At 36.5% G+C, this 21,285-nt stretch overlaps 1 protein-coding gene across 1 annotated transcript in view; it reads left to right on the plus strand.

The window, feature by feature from the left end:
- The first annotated feature begins 792 nt into the window (after positions 1–792).
- Positions 793–21,285, plus strand: part of FAM241A (family with sequence similarity 241 member A) — a 37,318-nt gene continuing 16,825 nt past the window's right edge. The window contains exon 1 of the mRNA XM_063108267.1: positions 793–1,108. Within this exon, the coding sequence (XP_062964337.1) occupies positions 953–1,108 (156 nt within the window). The 5' untranslated portion in view covers positions 793–952. The remainder of the gene's footprint in view (positions 1,109–21,285) is intronic.

Genomic DNA, 21,285 nt, shown 5'->3' on the forward strand with positions numbered 1-21,285 from the left:
GATTTCTTTTTTTTTTTTTTTTTTTTTGGCAGCCTGTATAGGGAACCCAACCCTTGACCTTGGTGTTACTAGGCTGCACTCTAACCAACTGAGCTAACTGGCCAGTCTCTAAAAACTGTGATATTTTATTTAAACACACTTCAATTTCCTTTTAACAAAATGGATGGGGTAGTAAGAAAAAGAACTAAAAATTAAATGTCACTCTTACCACCTACCAAGGGACATATTCTTACCCAGTTATACAAATATACACAAAGGCAGATATACCACCAAGTGATCCCAAGGCTCCAACAACTAACACACACCAGGAAATGCTCGACAGAGAGAGACAAAGCCACAGACCCTCAGAAAGCTATTAGGAGAGAAGCAAAAGGAACAAAAGAGACAGAGAAATGTGTATTCCTTACAAAGGATGGACATCTGCTCAGAAGGCCAGGCAGCCAGCAGCATATCCGGGCACACCCCAGTGCCAGGTAAAAACAGAGGGAGCCCGCTGGAGAGTGTAACTTGGTGCGTTTCTGTCTTTCTTTCACACACTCCCACGTACACTCACTCACAAATGCACTCTTACATATACATGCTCTTTCAGTTTCTCTCTCTTGCTCTCTCACATAGTCTCACACATAATCTCTCACACACACCCTCTTCAGTCTCTCACACACACTCAATTCCTCTCATACAGTCTTTCGCTCACACGCCCCCGTTGACCCCGCCCCGCCTTGGCCCCGCCCCCACTTTGGCTCCGCCCCGGCGCCCGGGGGCGTGGCAAGCCAATGACAGGAGAGGCCGGGCTGGTACTTCGGACTTTCAGGCCGGCGGTGCGCGCTCCGGAGGCTCCTGTCAGTTGCGGGCGCGACTGATCTCAAGGAGGCCCTCGGGCGGCCGCTGCTGCCTCGTGCGTCGCAGCCTGGACCTCTGGTGGCCGTCCCAGGCGGCAGGAGTTGGCGGCGGAATGTGCTCGGAGAGGGAGCTACTGCGGGGCGGCGGCGGCGGGGAGCGCGACGAGGACGGGGACGCCCTAGCGGAGCGGGCGGCCGCGGGGACCGAGCGGGAGCCCGGAGCGAGCCCGCGGCGGCGCGGGTTGCGGCCGAAAAAGGAGAGCGAGCAGGTGAGCGCAGGAAGGCGCGGCGGCGGCGCGGCCCGGCCCCGGTCCGGAGCCCCACCCCGCGGCGGAGGGAAGTGGCCCGGGGGGGCGGGCGGCCCTTCGGCTCCTGCCCCGAGTGGGGCGCTAGTCGCTGCGGCTCTTGGGGAAGCCGCCCGGAGGAGCGGTTAGACGGCGGCCGTGAGTGCTGACCCTGGCGTCGTGTGTCTGGCGGGGTCAGCATGGCCCTACCCTGCCGTCCGGGAGATGAATCTCGGGCCGGCGCCCAGGACTCTGTGGAAATGACCTCCATGGAGGTCCCTTATTTAAAAACCTTCCATGTAAACACCTCTTTTTTAACTTCGAGTCCGTACCCCTGTGATGTGTCTTAGGGGTCAGCGGCTCCCCCTCCCGCCCTCCATCTTGCATTTTGAACACTCACCTAGAGGCTCTGTAAGGTGTGGGTGTATTTCTCTCGATAGCACTCAGTGTCTGAAGGCATGTGTAGGAGCGAGTGTTATCGTAGACGTTTTGACAGGGACTCTCCCACAGCACGTTCTTCACATGAACACAAATGAGATCTAAACTTCATTTAAAAAGTGAAAAAGCAAGAAAATTGCTTTCGGTTGGTACCAAGGGGAAAGAAGTGTAAGAGGCCAGTCATAACAAGGGAAAAAGAGAAGTTGTGTAATTTTTTAAACTTTCTGAGTTTGATGTCATTAAATAAAGTGTGATAGTGGGCATTGCAACATCGAATCTCTTCAAGATTAGGCAAGAAGTTTAATTTTTAAAATTGAATTACGAGTGGGATGAATTTTCACCAGCAAATGCAGTGATTAGAACTTCAAAATTATCTGAGATAAGCCGATCTTTAGAATCACATTAAGGGGCAGGAATTTAAATGAGTATTAGCTTTTACTACAGCCTGTATTGTTGGAACAATCAATTAATGCCTATTTCTTTTCATCCTTCTCCGTCTGTCCTTTTTGTCACATTTTTCACACTCCAATATCATCACTACATGTATTAATAAAGTAGAACTTATATTATTTAAATACATTACTTAGAAAACAAATAAGTGTGTGGCACAAAAATATGCCTTAGCATTAGGTTTGATTACTGTGTGGAGTGTAATTTTTCATGTGTGGCAATATAAGAAATGGCGACTGAAGCAAATCATTGGCAACTAGGAGATCTTCCTGATTCCCTTCCTGTTGGTTTTCCCCGTTAACTGTACTATGACTCAGTAGCTAAAGGGCTTGGTTTCCTCTTACCTTAGTTGCTCAACTGGAAAAGTGAAGAGAAGAACATCAAGAACTTGGGGTGGGGAGAATGGTGCATTTCAACAGAGGTTTCGAAGTAAATTTTCAAATGCTTGTAAGGGAGCATGTAAAATACTTCGTTTAAGCTTCTGTGGACTTCATCAATATGAGGATGTGGACATCATCAGTAGCTCTGGTTTTACCAAAATTGCTTATGGTGCAAAGAAAAAGAATAAAACAAACAAAAGAAATGTTTATCCTAGAAAACATATCATTTCGCATACCTGCTTCCTTCATTGCATGTCATGAAGATTTATTTTCCTGTACTCCTTTGAAAGTATTATTTTTACCTCGTGATTTATTTATGTACTGTAAGCCTACATACACAATAATTGAAAATTACACCTGAAATATGCATTTTCTATTACATCAGCATCAAAGAATAACTCCTTGTAAGAAGCTAAAATAAGCAAAAAATTGGTGCAACCCTACCGATTGGTGTAAGAAACAAACTTTTATGATAAGTCATTTTTTTGGTAATGTTATCACAAAGCCTTGTTTTCTAGTTTTTTTCAAGTTCTGCAAATGAAATTTAAAATTTTTATGCACTGCCATGTAATGATCATGGAGATAATTTTACATGTGTAAAGATATTTGAGGGAGAATTAAATAAAATTAACTATAAAACATGTCCCAAGGAGTTGTTTTAGTTTTTTGTTTTTGTTTTTTTTTTTAGAGAGAGATGATATTTATTTCTTCATTTTGTTTGTTTGTTTTCTTGGTTGTTTTAAGAACACAAGGACTCCAAATTACAAATGGAATATTTTTGAACAATTGTTCCTAAGCTAGTGATTTAGAACTTAAAGTAAACTTTTCTGTAAAGGCAATTATGGAAACAGAAACAGAACCAAAACTGATTAGCTGGAAATGAGGCAGAGGCCATCTTCCTGCTGTCCTTTCTGCTTAGCACACTCATATGATGTCTTAGTAGCCTAATAGATATTGAGATAGAATTGGAGGCAACAGCCAGCAGAGGTGCCTTTTCATCTGGATCAGGGCTATGGTGGTGTGCTCTTGAACTCAGTAGCCTCAGAGGCACCTGACTTGTGCTCCTCTATCCAGTTCTTTCAATGACTTTGTCAGCACCTAATTTCCTATATTAAATCTCTTTCTATTTATATTTCCTTTACAGAGTTTGCCCTTTCTGATAATTTGATGAAGGAGGTTTCTTCCTTGGGTTATTTCCCAGGTTAAAGGCTCTTCCACATATGGCCTTTCCTTCACTGATATTTCTTTCCATTCCTATCTGAAAGGCACATTCCCTTGCCTCCACCTCAAAGTCTCTTGCATCAGCTTTGACTATACAAAATCTATCTTTCACTCATTGTTATTGTAATGCCAGATCAAAATGTATCTGTATTTTGGTATCAATTTCATATAATATGGAAATACTGGTATTCATATAGGTGTTGTATAACTAAGATATTGTTAGCATCATTTTTTACAATTTGTCCTTAGATGCTACTCCATTTGAAAAAAAAAAACTAAGGTTCCTCTGTCCTTCTGGCCTGAGTCTTTCTAAGTAAGATGACTGACAAAAGAGTAAAATCAAGTATCCTAAGAAAGGAGGCGTTGAGAGAATAGACCGAATCCCCTAGATCAAGGAACTGTGTCAAGTTTGAACGAGGAGTCAGGCCTCTGAAATGAACAAGGGAGAAAAGCAATTTCAGGGGATGCCCAGGGAACTGAAAGGATAGGACACAGTTATTCCACGTGTGGCGGTAATTGTGTATACGAGAGATGATCTAAGTATGTTCATGATGGTGAATGCCAGGTTGGCTTTATGTAAGAGAGTCTGTGCCCTGCTACATAGCTGGAAGGCTAAACATCTCGTCTTTTTTGTTATATGTCTGTAATGTTAATGGCATCTGCTTAGATGTGCCACAGTATGCAGTTTACAACCTGAATAACCCAAGATGGCCTTGTTTACCTAGAGCTTACCTAGACCATTATCCTTACTTTGACTTCAGAATCATTAACTCTAGCTTTAAGGTCTTTCTTTATGATTATAAAAGTAATGTATACTTTGGAAAATTAGTAATATAGAAAGACCTAAAGAAGAAAATATTTGAAATTCTACTCCAGGTAATATTTTGATATCAAATATCAAATATTTTTTATTACCATATTTATGTATCTCTGTGTATACATATATACATGCTTATATTTTTAACATGTTTTAATATAAATAGAATTTTGTATCTTTTTTTATCTACTTAAAAGATTGCGTCATTTTCCCATGTTATGAAAATTCTATGTGAAAACTATTTTTAGGGCTGCCTGATAGTCCACTCTCCTAACAGTGCACATTTAAATTGCTTCAAATGTTCTTTAATATCTAATGCTGTATGAAAATCTTTGCTTGTAAATCCTCACACTTCTACCTTGCAATAGATTCCTAAAAGTGGAAGAACTTGGTCAATGAATCAAACTCTTTGAAGTCTCTTGAAACATCCTAAAGAATTGCATTCTAAAGAGGTTATACCAATATATGCTTCCAGCATTGGTGTATAAAAATGCTGATTGGAAACCACCCATGCGAGCAATGAACAATAATATAATTTATAGGTTAATCTTTGCCAATTTAGTAGGCAAAAATTCTATCTTATTGTTGTAAGATATTGCTGGAGAGGTTTACTAAACTATTCATATATTTAAAGGGCATTTTTCTTTCTTTCTTTCTTTTTTTTTAGTGGCTGGCCAGTAAGGGGATCTGAATCCTTGACCTTGATGTTATAACACCATGCTCTAACCAACTGGGCTAATTGGCCAGCTGTGTATTTATTTTTAACCATGTTCTTTACCATTTTTGGGGGGGGGGCGCATTTTTATAAGGATATTAATCTTTTATTTCACTTTGAATGTAAATATTTTGTTTGCTATTTATTTTATAATTTTATTTATGATGTTTTTGATTTAGCTTAACACTTTTACTAGTCAAAAGAATTTCTTTTTTGGTAATTTCATACACACACACACACACCCTACACATATATACACATATTTATGTATATATTTGTTCAGAAATTCTTTCTAATTCTACAATTAGTTAAATATCCACCTGTATTTTCTTTTGTATGAGTGTATTTATGGTTTTTGGGGGGCTTTTTTTACTGTATATATTTAATCTCTTTAGGCTGATTTTATGTATTGTGTGAGGTATGGAGCGATTTTTTTATTCCTAATCATTGAATAACTCACTTTTTCCCTTGCTTTACAATTCTTTATAGTAGGTATATACATATATATACATATACACACACATATATATACATACACATGTATGTGTGTGTGTGTATATATATATACCAAAGTTTGTATTAAGCTGTTATACGAGAGGTCTTCAAAAAGTTCATGGAAAAATTTGTGTTATCTTTTAATTCCATTTTTCCATGAATTTTCTGAAGTACTCTCATATTTTTGTTGGTATTATAGAAGGGAATTTTTTCCACATCATGTTTTTTGCTGCTTGTTTCTAGCTGTTGGCGTTTATGTATTTAGTTTTTAACTGGCTACCTTTCTGAATTCTTTTATTAATTCTAATACTAGTAAGTACTATGTCTGTATCTCTTAGACTTGATTCGTTTGCATCTTCTGGGTATATAATCGTCCAGTGTATAGAAGAAAATGATTTTGATTTCTTTTAAACGATAATGCCTCATTTCTATTTCTTGCCTTTTGCAATGCCTGGAACTTTCAGAACAATTCTGGCTCATAGATGTTTAAGTAAATATGAGGGGTCTTCAAAAAGTTCGTGGAAAGATTTGCATTATCTTTTAATTTCATTTTTCCATGAACTTTTTAAAGTACCCTCGTAAATGAAGGAACCTCTAACACAGCATTTACCAAAGTGTGTCCCAGGAGATGTTCTGGAAAACAAATAATTTAAAAAAAAAAAAAAAATGGAAGGCAGAGGGTCACCTATACATCCTTTTTCATTTATCACTAGAATATGGTTAACTACAGATTGTGGATTGAGAATATCTAGGTTTGCCTCTTACTAATTGTAACTTTCTGTGAGTTAATTAACCCCTCTGGCTTCAGTTTCTTCATCTGTATAATGGGAATAATACTTGGGTACTCATAGGATTTGGGGGAGGATTGCATGTGTATGAGGGTACTTCAAAAACTTCGTGGAGAAATAGAATCAAAAGGTAATGGAAATCTTTCCATGAACCTTTCGAAGTACCCTTATATATAAAATAAAGTGCTCAGAGCAGTTCCTAGCACATAGCTAGCATGAAAGTATTAGCTGTTAGACCTAGTTTTCAACCAGAATCCTAACTGAAAAGAAATCTAAGAAGGGTGGTTTTTAAGGTTTTCATCCTCTGTAGTTAGAAAGGAGGAAGGTGGAATAGATCAGTGCCCCTCAACTTTAACGTGTGTTAGAAATTATCTCTTGTTAAATGCACATTTTGATTCAGCTAGTGTGGGGTGAAGTCTGAGATTTTGCATCTCTATCAAGTCATGCTGATGCTGAGCCCATGGACCACACATTGGCAAGGGAATAAAGTTGATAAGTCAATCCACAGTATTTGCCTTACTTGCCCTTCAACATGGTATCAGTGATAAATATATATAAGGAAGTTACTTAACTGTTTCCTAAGAAGTATATATTTGAACTCTGTAAAATATGAGAAGCCAATGGTTGTTCCCTAGGCCAAATGATTTGCTGTAGGTCCTACAACCAGCTTGTACTAGAGCAGACCAGGACCCAGATCTTCAAACTCCAAAGCCAGTGTTCTTTTCATTATTACAAAGAGCCCACCACATGATGATAGAATAGCCTCTGACAAATCTGCTGTCCTCCTTAGATTATGTAGTTCAAAACTAGATATTCATTTATATACCTGCTTCCTTTCTTATAAAAGCAGTTTGTTTGCAAGCAATACTGTAACAAATGATATGTTTAGATGAATTCTACCCTAACTTAATCTCATATCCTAAAAACATCCAGTCACTAGAGTAACAAAAGGAATAATTTTGCATATTGTAGGCATCTTTTGTTCATTTTTTATTGTTATCCAGAATGGAATCTCTAAATCACTGGTTCTCAACTGGGGAAAATTTTGTCCACAAGGGACTTTTGGCAGTGTCCGAACATTTTCAATTGTTGAGACTAGGGGGATGCTACTGGCATCTAATAGGAAAAGGCCAGGGTTACTGCTAAACATGCTATAGTGCACAGAACAGTCCCCTACAACAAAGTGTTATCTGGCCCAAAATGCCAATAGTGCTGAAGCTGAGAAACCCTTCACGTATAATGGTTCCAAACCCAAAGTGTGTAAGGGCTACAAGTGCTTTGAGTTGTCAAGAGTAATTACTCTGCTATAAGATATTCCAGTGGATAGGTAAAAATCGTTTATTTCTTGAAGCCTACATTCCAGTGACCTCTTTTCTCTTTGTCTTTCTTCCAGCAACTCCTCATATGCAACTTGCTATTTTGCTCTTCCTCTCCCATTCCTTTTCTCCCTCTCTTTCCTACTACCCATTTCCTTTCTATCCCTATTGTGTCTCATGTCCTTTATTCTTTCCCTACCCATCTCAGCCACTTTCTCTTTTTCACCATCTCTCCTTTCCCCCCACCTCTCCTTCTTCTTTGTACAAGCTGAGTATTATGAAACAAAAGGGTTTTGGTGTGCGACAGTTCTAATTTATTAGCCTTGTGATCCTGATTACTTAATCCCTCAGAGGCTCAATTTCCTCATTTGTAATGGGTATAATGCTACCCACCTTTTAAAGTTCTTATATGGATTCAGTGAAATTTTATATACAAAACGCCTAGCACATAGTAGGCCCTCAATAAATATTACCTTCCTATTTCTCCCTCACCTTCTCGCTTTCTCATCTTTTTCTCTAGTTCTCTTCTTATTCCCCTCAACTAACCACATCATAGAACTGTATTTTTAGTACATATAATTCTCAGATTTATAGAATAAATATTATTTATTTATTGAATAAAGAATTAAGATTTCCTAATCTAAAAATCAGATAAATTAAGAGTTTCATAATTCCCTAAGAAAAAATAAACCTATCAACCTAAATTATGTTGCTTTTTATGTAGATCTTTAGTTGATTTTTTCCCCTTGTGGGCCACTGATCTTTGATGGGAAAAAGAATACCCACCGTCCTCTATTCAAGTTATTCTCAATTTCCTATTCAAGAGAAGTAATAAAGAAAGGTTAAAGGGAAAAACTAAAAGTAACATGACATCAGTCTTGCCCTTAAGAGGCATAAGTAGAAACTATGTCTTTATTTGTACCTTCTGTAAGCCTTAGACAGGCTATCTTTGGTTTTCTGTCTTCTTCTCTGGAGTCACAATTTTATCTTGCAATAGCGGCCACCTACCTTCAAAAACTTTAAGAGTTCTTACTAGTTATGTTTTGGTTCATTAAGTGTGTTCATGTGTGTTTAAAGGAATTGATAAGACATTCAAGAGTACTTTCATTTAAGCAGAGAAATTGAATTTCTAATTAATGTGATGCAGAAGATACTTTACATCTTCTGATCTATTTTTCCCCATATCCAGTGGGGTTTTTTTGGTTTTGGGGTTTTTTGTTTGTTTGTTTTTTCCATTTAACCTTATTGGCAGCCGTGCCTTATCTTGGCATAGGAAGAGGATACGATTGGCTTTATTTGTTGTTGCTGTTTTCTTACAGCAACAACTGCAGCTTATCATAGTTCTGATCAGAGAGAAAGCATGGTGCAAATGTTTTGAACTTCATGGAAAACCTGTAATTTACAGACTTGTAAAATAACTCAAAGACCATGAAGACTAAACAATGTTCTAAACAATGCACAGTGCTCCATGGATACACCCAGAATTTTTTTTTTTGCTTATTCTAAATAGAGTAATAGAGAAAGATAATTTCTAAAATATGCTATATGGAGTAGATTAACTTCTGGAGAGTGAAGGTACTTGATTTTTTTTTTACAGTGTTTTCGGCTGCTAGGAAATATTAATTCTATTCTAATATTCTTCCATAGTACTATTGAATGCATACATTAGTGTATATATTGAAAATGCATGGTTTATATACATGTGAAAAGCAAAAATTGATATCTTTTTGACATTCTTTCTGTTGAGTTACGTAACTAAAATTAACTTGACAGATCACTCCTAAAAAACAAATTTTGATGAGAATGATTGCTGCTCCAAGGATTCCATATCTAAGTCTAGTTTTTATTTAGCACAGAAATCCCAGTTGCTTCTTTATGTCATCCTAGCATATTTTCTCCATTTGTTGAGGGGTCACTCGTTTCAGAGACAACAACTTTGTCTACTCAAGAGTTTCACAGGAGTATAGAAGCACATTTATTTAGTTTAAGCTTTTAGATTTAAAGAAGGACACGAATGAAGTTATTAAAATCACAGAGAATTAATCAATTAGCATGACCATCTTTGGTGTCAATAAAAATACCCAGTATAAAACACTTAAGAATAATTTTATGAAGAAAAAAAGTTAAATACCAAACTTTGTCCCTCATTGTTGAATTTATTTTTTAATTATAATTTATTACTGTATTATAGCTTATTTAACAGTTTATAATGAAAAAAGTACAATTATTCTCCCATTTCTATAATATTTTCTTAGAGTTTAAATAATTAGCTATTTGTAAATCAAAGTCTTTAGGCACTCTATATGAGGGTACTTCAAATAGTTCATAGAAGGATTTGTATTGCCTTTCAGTTCTATTTTTCCCCAAACTTTTTGAAGTACCCTTGTATTTGGCTACTATTTTAAGACTTCAGTTGCTCTAACAACCTGATCATATACTGAAGGTATTTTTTTCTCCATTTATATCATATTGAACATCAATTGCTTTAACAACTGATTATAGTCATTGTATTATAGAAAGTTTTCTGTATTTACTATTTTATTTTATTATGTTTGTTCCTTATTTTTCTGACTAGCATATACTTTCTTGATATCTTTTCAACCATTCATTGGAAAAACTTACTGAGTTACTACTATTTTCCAGGCACTACTGTAGGCTGGAATACAAAAAAGAAAAACAAAAAAACAGGCCCAGATTTCCACCCTCATTAATCTTGTAATGTAGTAGAAAGAGAGAGACAATGAATAAATGGACAAATACATCACGGAACAAGTACATCAGTGTGTTATAAATGCTATTAAAAAAAATAAAAGTAGGGAAGCTGGATAGAGAGTATGGGTATGGGGCAGAGTTGTTATTTTAAATAAAGTGAACATGGTAAGACTCTCTAAGGTGACAGTTGAGCAGAAAGCTAAAGGAAGTGAGAATTACCTACTTGGCTGTTCCCCTCCTTTTGCTTTGACTCTCTAGGAGGTAGAGCCAAATTTGAGGCCCAGTCTTAGTAATTGTGGTTTCCCCAGTCTAGATTCTCAATTCTTTCTCACCCATCCCCCTTTCAGTTATGTGTATTTTATCATTATTCATTTATTTCTACTGTACACAAATTTAATCCTTTGTGGAAGGATGAGAGGAAAAAAATTAATTATAGACATAATTCAGTTAGCAAATTTCACCTTTTAAAAAGTACATTTCTTAAGGAGGATTATATAATTACCCCTTATAATGAATTTGTTTAAATATTTTGCTTCCTTTTTAATACCTGGTTCAACTCCTTTGCAGTTGAGGTTTGATTACTTGATGGAGGTGAGCATGAGAAGGAGGATGTAAGTTATTTAGAGTAAAGTGCATTTTCTGAAAAAGGTATTTTTCAATAAACTATTATTTCAATAAACAGTTAGTTTATTGGAATGAGCTCAGAAATTGTTGTCAGAATACTCCTGCTTTCAAATCCTGGCTGGCAGGCTGATTCTGGGGAAGTCCTCTAGAGTCTAATAGCACCACCTTACAGTGTTTTCATGAGGAGCCAATGCTTGGAATATCTGTGCCTATTAAGTTTATTGAACAAATGGCTAATAAGCAAAGGCAGATGGAAAAAAATCAAATTAAAACTACAAGGATTTTTTTCCTGAAGAGATTAAAAATATTTCACTAATAATTTTCTCTTGGCCAGGGTATGATTTAAAAATTGGGAGTAGATGAAATCTCCATCAGAAGATAATAAATGGTGAAAAAATAAGATGACTACAAATAAGCACCTGAAGGGTTCTAACACAAACATAAATGAGCTGGCCAAAGTAGACTGGAGGATGGAGATGAAGACATCTAGAATGACTCGCAGGCTCTGGCTTGCACTGCAGATTGTGCCATTCACTGAGGCACAGGATCCTAGAGAAGACTAATTTTAGGACAGATGATTATGAGTTTGGCACTGGGCATGTTGAATTTGAGGTTCCTATAAGATGTCCACATGGTAATGTTGAATATGCAGTTGAGCATGCAAGTCTAGAAACCTGAGGAGTTGCCTGAGCTGAGAAGTAATGCTCAGAAAGATAAGAAAAAAACTATGAATTTTTACTAAAGTATGGGTTATTTTAATTAGGAAAGGATAGTGCAGCAATGTTTTAATATGGAGATTTGGGTACATATTTTCCTTACATATTAAGAAGCTTAGTGGCAGGGAGTATGGGTTATTTATTTTGTGTACCCCATAGCCCTTAACCTTACTCCTGGTAGGCGTTCAATTATTCTTTGTTAAATTGAACTAAATTGCCTAAGGGTTTATTTTGCAAGACAGCATGTTATATGAATCAAGGATTGTGAATTATTGGAGCTGGAGTTTAATAATCAAAGATTAGTGGTACTCAGGGAGGAAGTGACACACAGCAAGAACCAGAGTGTGGTTTCCTGAAAGTAAGCAGGCATCAATCAGTCTGGTACATCAATTTGGTCTGTGCAAGCTTGCCACAGGCAGGGCACAATACATCTTGCAGAAAATGCAGGTGCAATCCCTTCCCCAGTGAATAGGCTTGGTGCCTTTGTCAAAGATCAGATGGCAGTAAGTGTGTGGGTTGATTTCTGGATTCTCTATTCTATTCCATTGGTCAGTGTGTCTGTTTTTATGCCAGTACCATACTGTTTTGGTTATTATAGCTTTGTAGTATAGCTTAAAGTCAGGTAGTGTTATGCCTCCAGCTTTATTTTTTTTGCTGAGCATTGCTTTGGCTATTCGTGGTCTTTTATTGTTCCATATAAATGTCTGAATAGTTTTTTCCATTTCTGAGAAAAATGTCTTTGGAATTTTGATGGGGATTGCATTGAATTTGTATATCACTTTGGGTAGTATGGACATTTTCACTATGTTGATTCTTCCAATCCAAGAGCATGGAATATCTTTCCATCTTCTTGTATCCTCTCTAAATTCTCTCAGCAGTGGTTTGTAGTTCTCATTATAGAGATTTTTCACCTCCTTGGTTAACTCAATTCCTAAGTATTTTATTTTTTTGGTGGCTATTGTAAATGGGCAGGCTTTCTTGATTTCTCCTTCTGCATGTTCACTATTGGAGAAAAGAAATGCTACTGATTTTTGTGTGTTGATTTTGTATCTGCCTCTTCAGCAAGTGGTGCTGGGATAACTGGATATCGATATGCAGGAGAATGAAACTAGATCCATACCTCTCACCGTATACTAAAATCAACTCAAAATGGATTAAGGATTTAAATATACACCCTGAGACAATAAAACTTCTTAAAGAAAACATAGGGGAAACACTTCAGGAAATAGGACTGGGCACAGACTTCATGAATACGACCCCAAAAGCACGGGCAACCAAAGGAAAAATAAACAAATGGGATTATATCAAACTAAAAAGCTTCTGCACAGCAAAAGAAACAATTAAAAGAGTTAAAAGACAACCAACAGAGTGGGAGAAAATATTTGCAAAATATACATCTGACAAAGGATTAATATCCAGAATATATAAGGAACTCAAACAACTTTACAAGAAGAAAACAAGCAACCCAATTAAAAAATGGGCAAAAGAGCTAAGTAGGCATTTCTCTAAGGAAGATATCCAAATGGCCAGCAGACATATGAAAAAATGCTCAACATCACTCAGCATCCGGGAAATGCAAATCAAAACCACATTGAGATACCATCTAACCCCAGTTAGGATGGCTAAAATCCAAAAGACTATGAACGATAAATGCTGGCGAGGCTGCGGAGAAAAAGGAACTCTCATACATTGTTGGTGGGACTGCAAAATGGTGCAGCCTCTATGGAAAATGGTATGGAGGTTCCTTAAACAATTGCAGATAGATCTACCATACGACCCAGCCATCCCACTGTTGGGAATATACCCAGAGGAATGGAAATCATCAAGTCGAATGTATACCTGTTCCCCAATGTTTATCGCAGCACTCTTTACAATAGCCAAGAGTTGGAACCAGCCCAAATGCCCATCATCAGATGAGTGGATACGGAAAATGTGGTACATCTACACAATGGAATACTACTCAGCTATAAAAACGAATGAAATACTGCCATTTGCAACAACATGGATGGACCTCGAGAGAATTATATTAAGTGAAACAAGTCAGGCACAGAAAGAGAAATACCACATGTTCTCACTTATTGGTGGGAGCTAAAAATTAATATATAAATTCACACACACACATACACACATACACACACAAACCGGGGGGGGGGGGAAGAAGATATAACAACCACAATTATTTGAAGTTGATACAACAAACAAACAGAAAGGACATGGTTGGGGGGGATGGGGGGAGGGAGAAGGGAGGGAGGTTTTGGTGATGGGGAACATTAATCAGCTACAATGTATATCGACAAAATAAAATTAAAAAAAATAAAAAATAAATAAAAAAAAAAAAATAAAAAAAAAGAAAACGTAAAAAAAAAAAAAAAAAAAAAAAAAAAAAAAAAAAAAAAAAAAAAAAAAGAAAATGCAGGTGCAAGACTAAAAAAAAAAAAAAGGGCCGAACCCGTGGCGCACTCGGGAGAGTGCAGCGCTGGGAGCACAGCGACGATGCTCCCGCAGCGGGTTCGGATCCTATATAGGAATGGCCGGTGCGCTCACTGGCTGAGTGCCGGTCACGAAAAAGACTAAAAAAAAGAAAAGAAAAGAAAAAAAGAAAATGCAGGTGCAAAACTTGCTGAGATGAGAGGATCATAACTTTGGAATGTAAATACCAGACTTTGAGTAAGCAGAAAACTTCCAGTCATTTTCACTATATCACCATTCACCCAAAATTAACTAATACACTTTGTTATAAAATAAGGTGGCTTTACGTAGAGAAACTGTTTTTCAAAAGAATTTCTTTCATAAGAAATGTCATAAACTCACATACTTTTATTTATCTACAAGACTAGATTTTTATAGATATTTAGGCTATAAATAACGAAAAGCAATTGAACTTTTTTCTCAACTTAGTCCAAATGATTGATAACTTAATAGACATTTCATTTAATAAGAATTGCACAGCAGTAGTTATTTCAGAACTGCAAAGAAAAAAACCAGCCAAGTGACTGGATTTGACAAAAAGTGCAGTGTATAAAACAAGAAGCTTTTTATGCACAGGACACAATAAACAACTCACGAGCATTGTTATATGAATGGCATTTTCATAGCTTTTTGAAAAATTGTCAGATTCATAAGTTCTGTTAACTTTGCTATGAGACGAAATCCATTATAGGTCTTAGTAAGAAATTAATGGTGAGGAGTTAATTTTAAAGTAAAGTCTTCTAACAAGGATAGTTCATATATTTGCATAATTCTATTAGACATACCAACATGTTTATCTTTAACTCTTCAAATATAATATGGAAAAGATATATAATCACATAAGCAGAGTTTCCAAACTTCCACAAGCTATATTTCCTTGGCCTAGGTAAAAATTTAAAACTCCTATCCTAAAATTTAATTTAAAAGAGGTTATTTACAAAGTTGTAAATGTTGATGATTCTTTCAATAGCCTATGGTCAAACAACCAGAATAGCAGCATCCATGACAGACTCAATGCTTTTAAGAACCAGTCCTCATCTAGTCAGTGCTTCTGATATTATCTTTGCTTTTCTTGATTTTATCCTAAAAAGAAATGTGACTTGCCTAAAACACAAATTTTCTAGTTCAAATCAGGATGTATATTTTGCTTTTTTCTTTAGGAATGAAAAGATGTATGTTACAATATAAAATCTATTTTTGTACTTAGGTGTATGAATGGGAGGACTTGGGATTGTGAGCATAAATTAACCTTAAAAGAAATGTCTAAGAAGGATAAGATAAGAGAGTGGGAAAGATTTGAAACAATCTTGAGGAATTGGATGGACAGTTACGGAGAGGTGACTAAAAGGATTTGGGACTATGGAAAGAATACAAGGAACATTGAGACAACATGATTTTATAACAAGGCAATTGAGCACAATTTTTGCAAACAACGCTCAGCAGCCTAGAAGAAGAAGCAAGGAAATTGGGGGTTTCTGAAAGTCACAGAGTGAAGGAGAACATGTCACTATGAATTCATATTTGAAATGGTAGACTGTGAGTTCTAAACTGTAAGGGAAAATAAAAGCCAAAAGGGCTAAACATATAACTAATCCAGAGGCTTTTAAAATTCATAACTCCTTCATTCTTAGTATATATTGTCATATATTTGTTTATCTTCCCTTTCTGTATGAAACTACATGCGAGTATTATTGATGTTTCACAAATGTGAGACTTCTGCCCTATTATAAAAAGGTAAGGCCTTTTCCACAAAAGCCTTTCCTTTGAGAAGTTGACTGGAATGGTGGAGGGGATTAAGTGGAACTAAATTTCAGTTATTTGGGGGTAGAAGACTTTTCAGTCTAAAATTCCTCTGTGACTGACTCCCAACATTTCTATCATTATTCTTTCTTCTCCTTTTTGTCTCTCCCTAACTACATTCAATCAAAAATTATGTTATCCATAAAAGCAGCCTTTCCATGATTATTGAAGCACATTCTGCTCATGTTAGAAGTTAAAGATTCTGTGTCTTTAGTCATTATTAAGGACATGCTACTTAGGCAAGAAAATTTCAGGTGGGAAAAACAACGGTGGTTATTTTCTGGCCAAATAAGAAACATTTTCACTCTTAACTGTATACAGTTCGAAAAATGAAAAAATGCCACCTCTGAAGTGTTCTATGTGCTTAGTCTTTATGCCAATTTCTGTGGCTTTTCTTTTCTTCTTTGGGTGGGGATTAATAATTAGAGGTTAGTTTTGGCTTTTATTTTTAAGAAAATAAGAAAATTTCAAAATCCTGATCAAATAGTATCACAGTTCTCTCAAGGTGTATACTGTATAGTGAGCCAAATGCAAAAACTTCAAAACCATTTTTAAATTATTATTAATAATATGTATTATTTTTGCTGAATATATGTGAATCAAGACATGTGTAACTGCTTGAATTGCTGTTAAAAGTGATATATTAAAACAAATAGAATATGAATGATCACAAGATTGATTTTATGTTTATAGGAAAGTATACAGTGTGGGGCTTTACAACTTGGGCTTTAGAGGCAGATTGCCTCAATGTGTCTTCATTCCACCAATTACTAGGTGATCTTGACTAAATTACACAATCTCTCTTCCTTGGTTTCCTTTATGTTTTGAAGATCATTGTTACTTAAAACATTGCCCAGCATGTACTAGACATTCAGTAAATGTTAGTTACCTTTTATTAACAAATGTGTTGTGAAATCAGTCAAAAACTTCATTTAAACATTACTTGCTTGTTGTTTTCAAGGCTTACATATTTCAGAGCATATCTACATAGGCACAGCCATTGAGATGAAGAGGAATAAAAAAGCAAAAAATGAGTCTTTGCAGGTGACTAAATGCTGAGGTAAAGATGTTTTTGACAACCACAGAGTCAGTTTGTGGTATATCAGTGCTATAAACAGCTGTCTCATTATGTAATAATAGGAAAGCAGTTAAGCACACCATATCATTTTTTAAAAACATCATCTAACTAAATATTTAAAAGCATTGCATTAATTTCTTTTTGCCAAGTCTTCTGATTTAATTTTTGACAAAACTAACCTTTTTTCAACTAAATCCCATTTTGCAACAAAAGCTCCACTCCAACAAGCGTTCACAGTCCCCCCAGCTCCTAGTCTAGGGCTACAGTATCACCCTGGAGGGGTAGGCCTCTGGTGTTTCTCATCCCTTTCTCCCTCCCCTCCCAACTCCATGTTACAGAAGATCTATTCTAGCTAGGCATGGCTGAAAGGACTGAGTCTCTCTTCCCTCAACCAGCCCCCACTCCAGGCACAGCAACCTAAGACTGAGGCCCAATCTCTCCTGCCCTAACTCATTGTGGGGCAGAAGTTCCATACTAGGAGAGGCAAGCCAGGAAGACCACGGACTGTTTCCCAACCCCAAGTGCTTAATTTTACAGCAGGGTTGTCACCCAGGGGAAAGTGAGTCTGACCCCGACCAGTACAGTGATGCAGGAGCTCTGCCCAGGAGGAGAGGCAGGCAGTAAGGGTAAAGAGTTCCATAGATCTGCCTGAGAGGGCCAACTTTTTTGGAAAAGGGAGTGGAGAACTCGGAGAACTCCATGCCTAAACTTGTTGTTGAAAACAATACAGATATTGATGAAGAACAATTAAAAGCAGACTGGGAGCTTCATAATATATCAAAACAACAGAGAAGCCAGAAGTTTTAAATGAGAATGAGGGAAAGAATAGCTGAGAAGAACCCTCCTGGGATCAATATCAACTCTGAGGATCTGGAAAGCAGGGCTCATGTGCTAGGCTGCACCCACTCAGAAGCAATCAGAGCAGGATGTGGGGTAGACTTGAAAGCATTCTCCATGCTGCACATAGACCCATCAACACAGAACAAAAGCCTCAATGGTACAAGGGTCCTAAATATAGCCTGTGAACAAATACAGAGTAACAATAAGCTACTCTGACCCAGGGGCAAATCCTAGGAAGCCAGGTTTAAAAATAATACCACAGTCATCCGTGGCAGTCTGGAAAACTATGTACATGCCCAAGGCTGTGCATTCTCAGGAGCAGAGTGGGAACCTCCAAGCTACTAGTCCCTGGCTGAATGTGGGGCAAACAAGTAAAATCCCTGAACTATAATAGCAGTCTCCAAGCCACCAATATGTCCAGTGATAAAGAGTAAAAATGTACCTGGCTAAGGAGTCTTAAGCACACCCTTTAACCAATAAATGGCTTGTGCTAATCCAGGGGTAACCCTAAGGTAATGAGGCTAAAAGGTAAAAACAAGGGGGAAAATATGAAAAAGAACATCAATGGCTACACACTGCAGAGAAAATAGACTGCAGAATTAGTTCAGCCAAATCACTAAACAAACGGTTACACTAAACAAATAAACAGTTACAAATAAATGACAACCACTACTACTCCTGGTGGTGGTGGAAGTGGGGGGGGAATGGGGGTGGATCAGTATCTAGTGTTGCTAAAATATATTATCTAAAATGCCCAGTTATCAACAAAAAAGTTGATACATGGAAATCAATAGGAAAGTATGACCTATAAATAGGGGAAAAAAATCAGGCAATATGAGGGTATTTCAAAAAGTTCATGCAGAGATCATATTCTTTTAATTCTATTTTTCACAAAATTTTGAAGTATTCTCATAGAAACTCCTTTAACAGGGCCCAGGTAGTGTACTTAGCAGGCAAACACTTCAAAGCAGCTATTATAAATATGTTCAAAAACTAAAGGAAACCATGCTTAAAGAATGAAAGGAAAGTATCACCAAATAGAGAATATAATAAAGAGAAATTTTTCTTTAAAATCAAATGGAAATTCTGGAGTCAAAAAGAACAGTAACCCAAATAAAAATGATTTTAGCTGGTAGAAAAAAGAAATCAGCAAACTTGAAGATAGGTCAACAGAGGTATACAATCTTAAGAACAGAGGAAAAAAGAATGAAAAACAGAAAGAGCCTTAGAGAAATGTTGGACATGATTAAATGCATCAACATACAAAGCATGGGAATATCAGGAGGAGAGAGAAAGGGACAGAATAAATAAAATATTTAGAATAGAAGATATAATAGTGAAAACTTTTCAAGTTTGGTGAAAACCATTAAGCTACTCATTTAAGAAATTCAACAAAATCCAAGTAGGATAAAAACAAAGAGATCTACACCCAGACACATCATAGTCAAAATGTTGACAGACAAAGAGAAAATCTTGAAAGTAGCAAGGGAACAACAACAAATCACATACAAGGTAACCCCAGTACAATTAATAGCTAACTTCTGATCAAAAATGATGAATGAAGGGAGTGAAGAAAGGAGAAGGCTAATAAATTGAGAGAAATCAGAGGTCAGTGGAAGTTGAAAAATAGTTAATGGGAATAGCTGAATAAACAAATAGAAAGGAGAAGACATTGCAGCAAGAAGATTTAAGAGTTGTTATTCATTCATTCATTCAGTAAACTTCAATTTACAAACTACTGTGCTATCCAAAAACCATTGGATATGCATCTTGACATGCATACCATAACAAATTTACCTTTCTAGTTATGATTTCCATGAGCTTACCTTGTTGAGGCTGGCACTGCTTGATAGCTGGGGAAAGCCAACCAAAAGTGGCAAGGAAAAATCAACATCTAGTTTTCACTCTGTATTCTTTTGCGTTGTCTGAACACTTACAACAACAATTTATCTATGTGTTCTTACATAGTTTTTAAAAACAACGTTTAGAATCTTGCATTTAAAAATTTCCACTTGGCTAAACCCCATTAATTGTTTTTTAAATATTATTAATATAATCTTCACATTAATTATTGCTAGTAACAATAAAACCAAATTAATGAAGTAGTTGAGCACTATAGTTAAGAATACAGGCTTTGGAACTACCTAACAATATTTATTGTAACAAATGATGATTAACTGGCATAATGAATGTAAAGTGCTTAACAGAATATCTGGCATTTAGTCAACATTTAATTAGTGGTAGCTAATCATCATCATCATCATCATCATCATCATCATCATCATCTACAATCAGAACTCTTGGTTCCAAGTGACCTAAATTCAACTCCTACTAGATTTTGCAAAATAGGAATTTATTGGCTCATATTATTAAAAAGACCAGAGGAAGATGTGCTAGCTGGATCCAAACACTCAAACTGTATCAGTGCGACTCTGTCTCTATTATATATTTCTTAGCAAGCTTTTCCCTCATGGTAATAAGATACCCTACATCTTACCAGGTAACTAATCACAGTTTTTTAAAAAAAGAAGAAAGAGGAGGAGGAGAAGAAAGAAGAAGAAGAAAAAAGAAACAAGGGTCTCTTTTTCGATAACTGCAGCAAAAGTCTTGGATAGAGCTTTCATTGGCCTGTCTTAGATTACATGCTCACTCCTTAACTATTCATGTGCCCAAGAATGTGAAATGTTCTGATTGGCTCAGACTTGGAGCTGGGGAACGGAGGCATCTTCAACCAACACATGTACTAAAAAGCAGATAGAGGATGGTTTCCCCAAAGTCAAATCAAGGTGCTGCTAGTCAAAGAAGTTGGAAAAAAATACCAAGCAGGCAAAAATAGCAGATTTCCAGTACTGCATATGTAATAACATATATTAATATAGCAACATGTAACACCGCACATGAGAAAACAGTTAAAAGTGAATCTTAAAATCTTAAAATGTCCACTGCTCAGGGAAAGCATGTTTATAGAATGTAGCTTGCACTCTTCTAAAAGTGAATCACTAGAGGTTCTACCATACTATTGTGCACAGATTGTTCCATGGGTAAGGATGTTCCATAGAAAACATCCTATCTCAATTGCTGTATAATTAAATTGTCATAACACTTGAAAAAAAATGCAACTGAATTTAATTATCATGAAAAAGATAATCACTGAGGTATTTATTACCTCAGGCAGCATTGTACAATAGAAAGAGAATAGAAGTAAAAATCACAAGACATAAATTCTACCAAAAACATAGTAATAGTAGTTACCATATATTGAGTGCTTATTGTATATATTCAAAAAGTTAATCTGTTTTCTCA

The sequence above is a fragment of the Cynocephalus volans genome, chromosome 9 (genome assembly GCF_027409185.1).
Source record: "Cynocephalus volans isolate mCynVol1 chromosome 9, mCynVol1.pri, whole genome shotgun sequence".
In the NCBI taxonomy this organism is placed as follows: domain Eukaryota; kingdom Metazoa; phylum Chordata; class Mammalia; order Dermoptera; family Cynocephalidae; genus Cynocephalus; species Cynocephalus volans.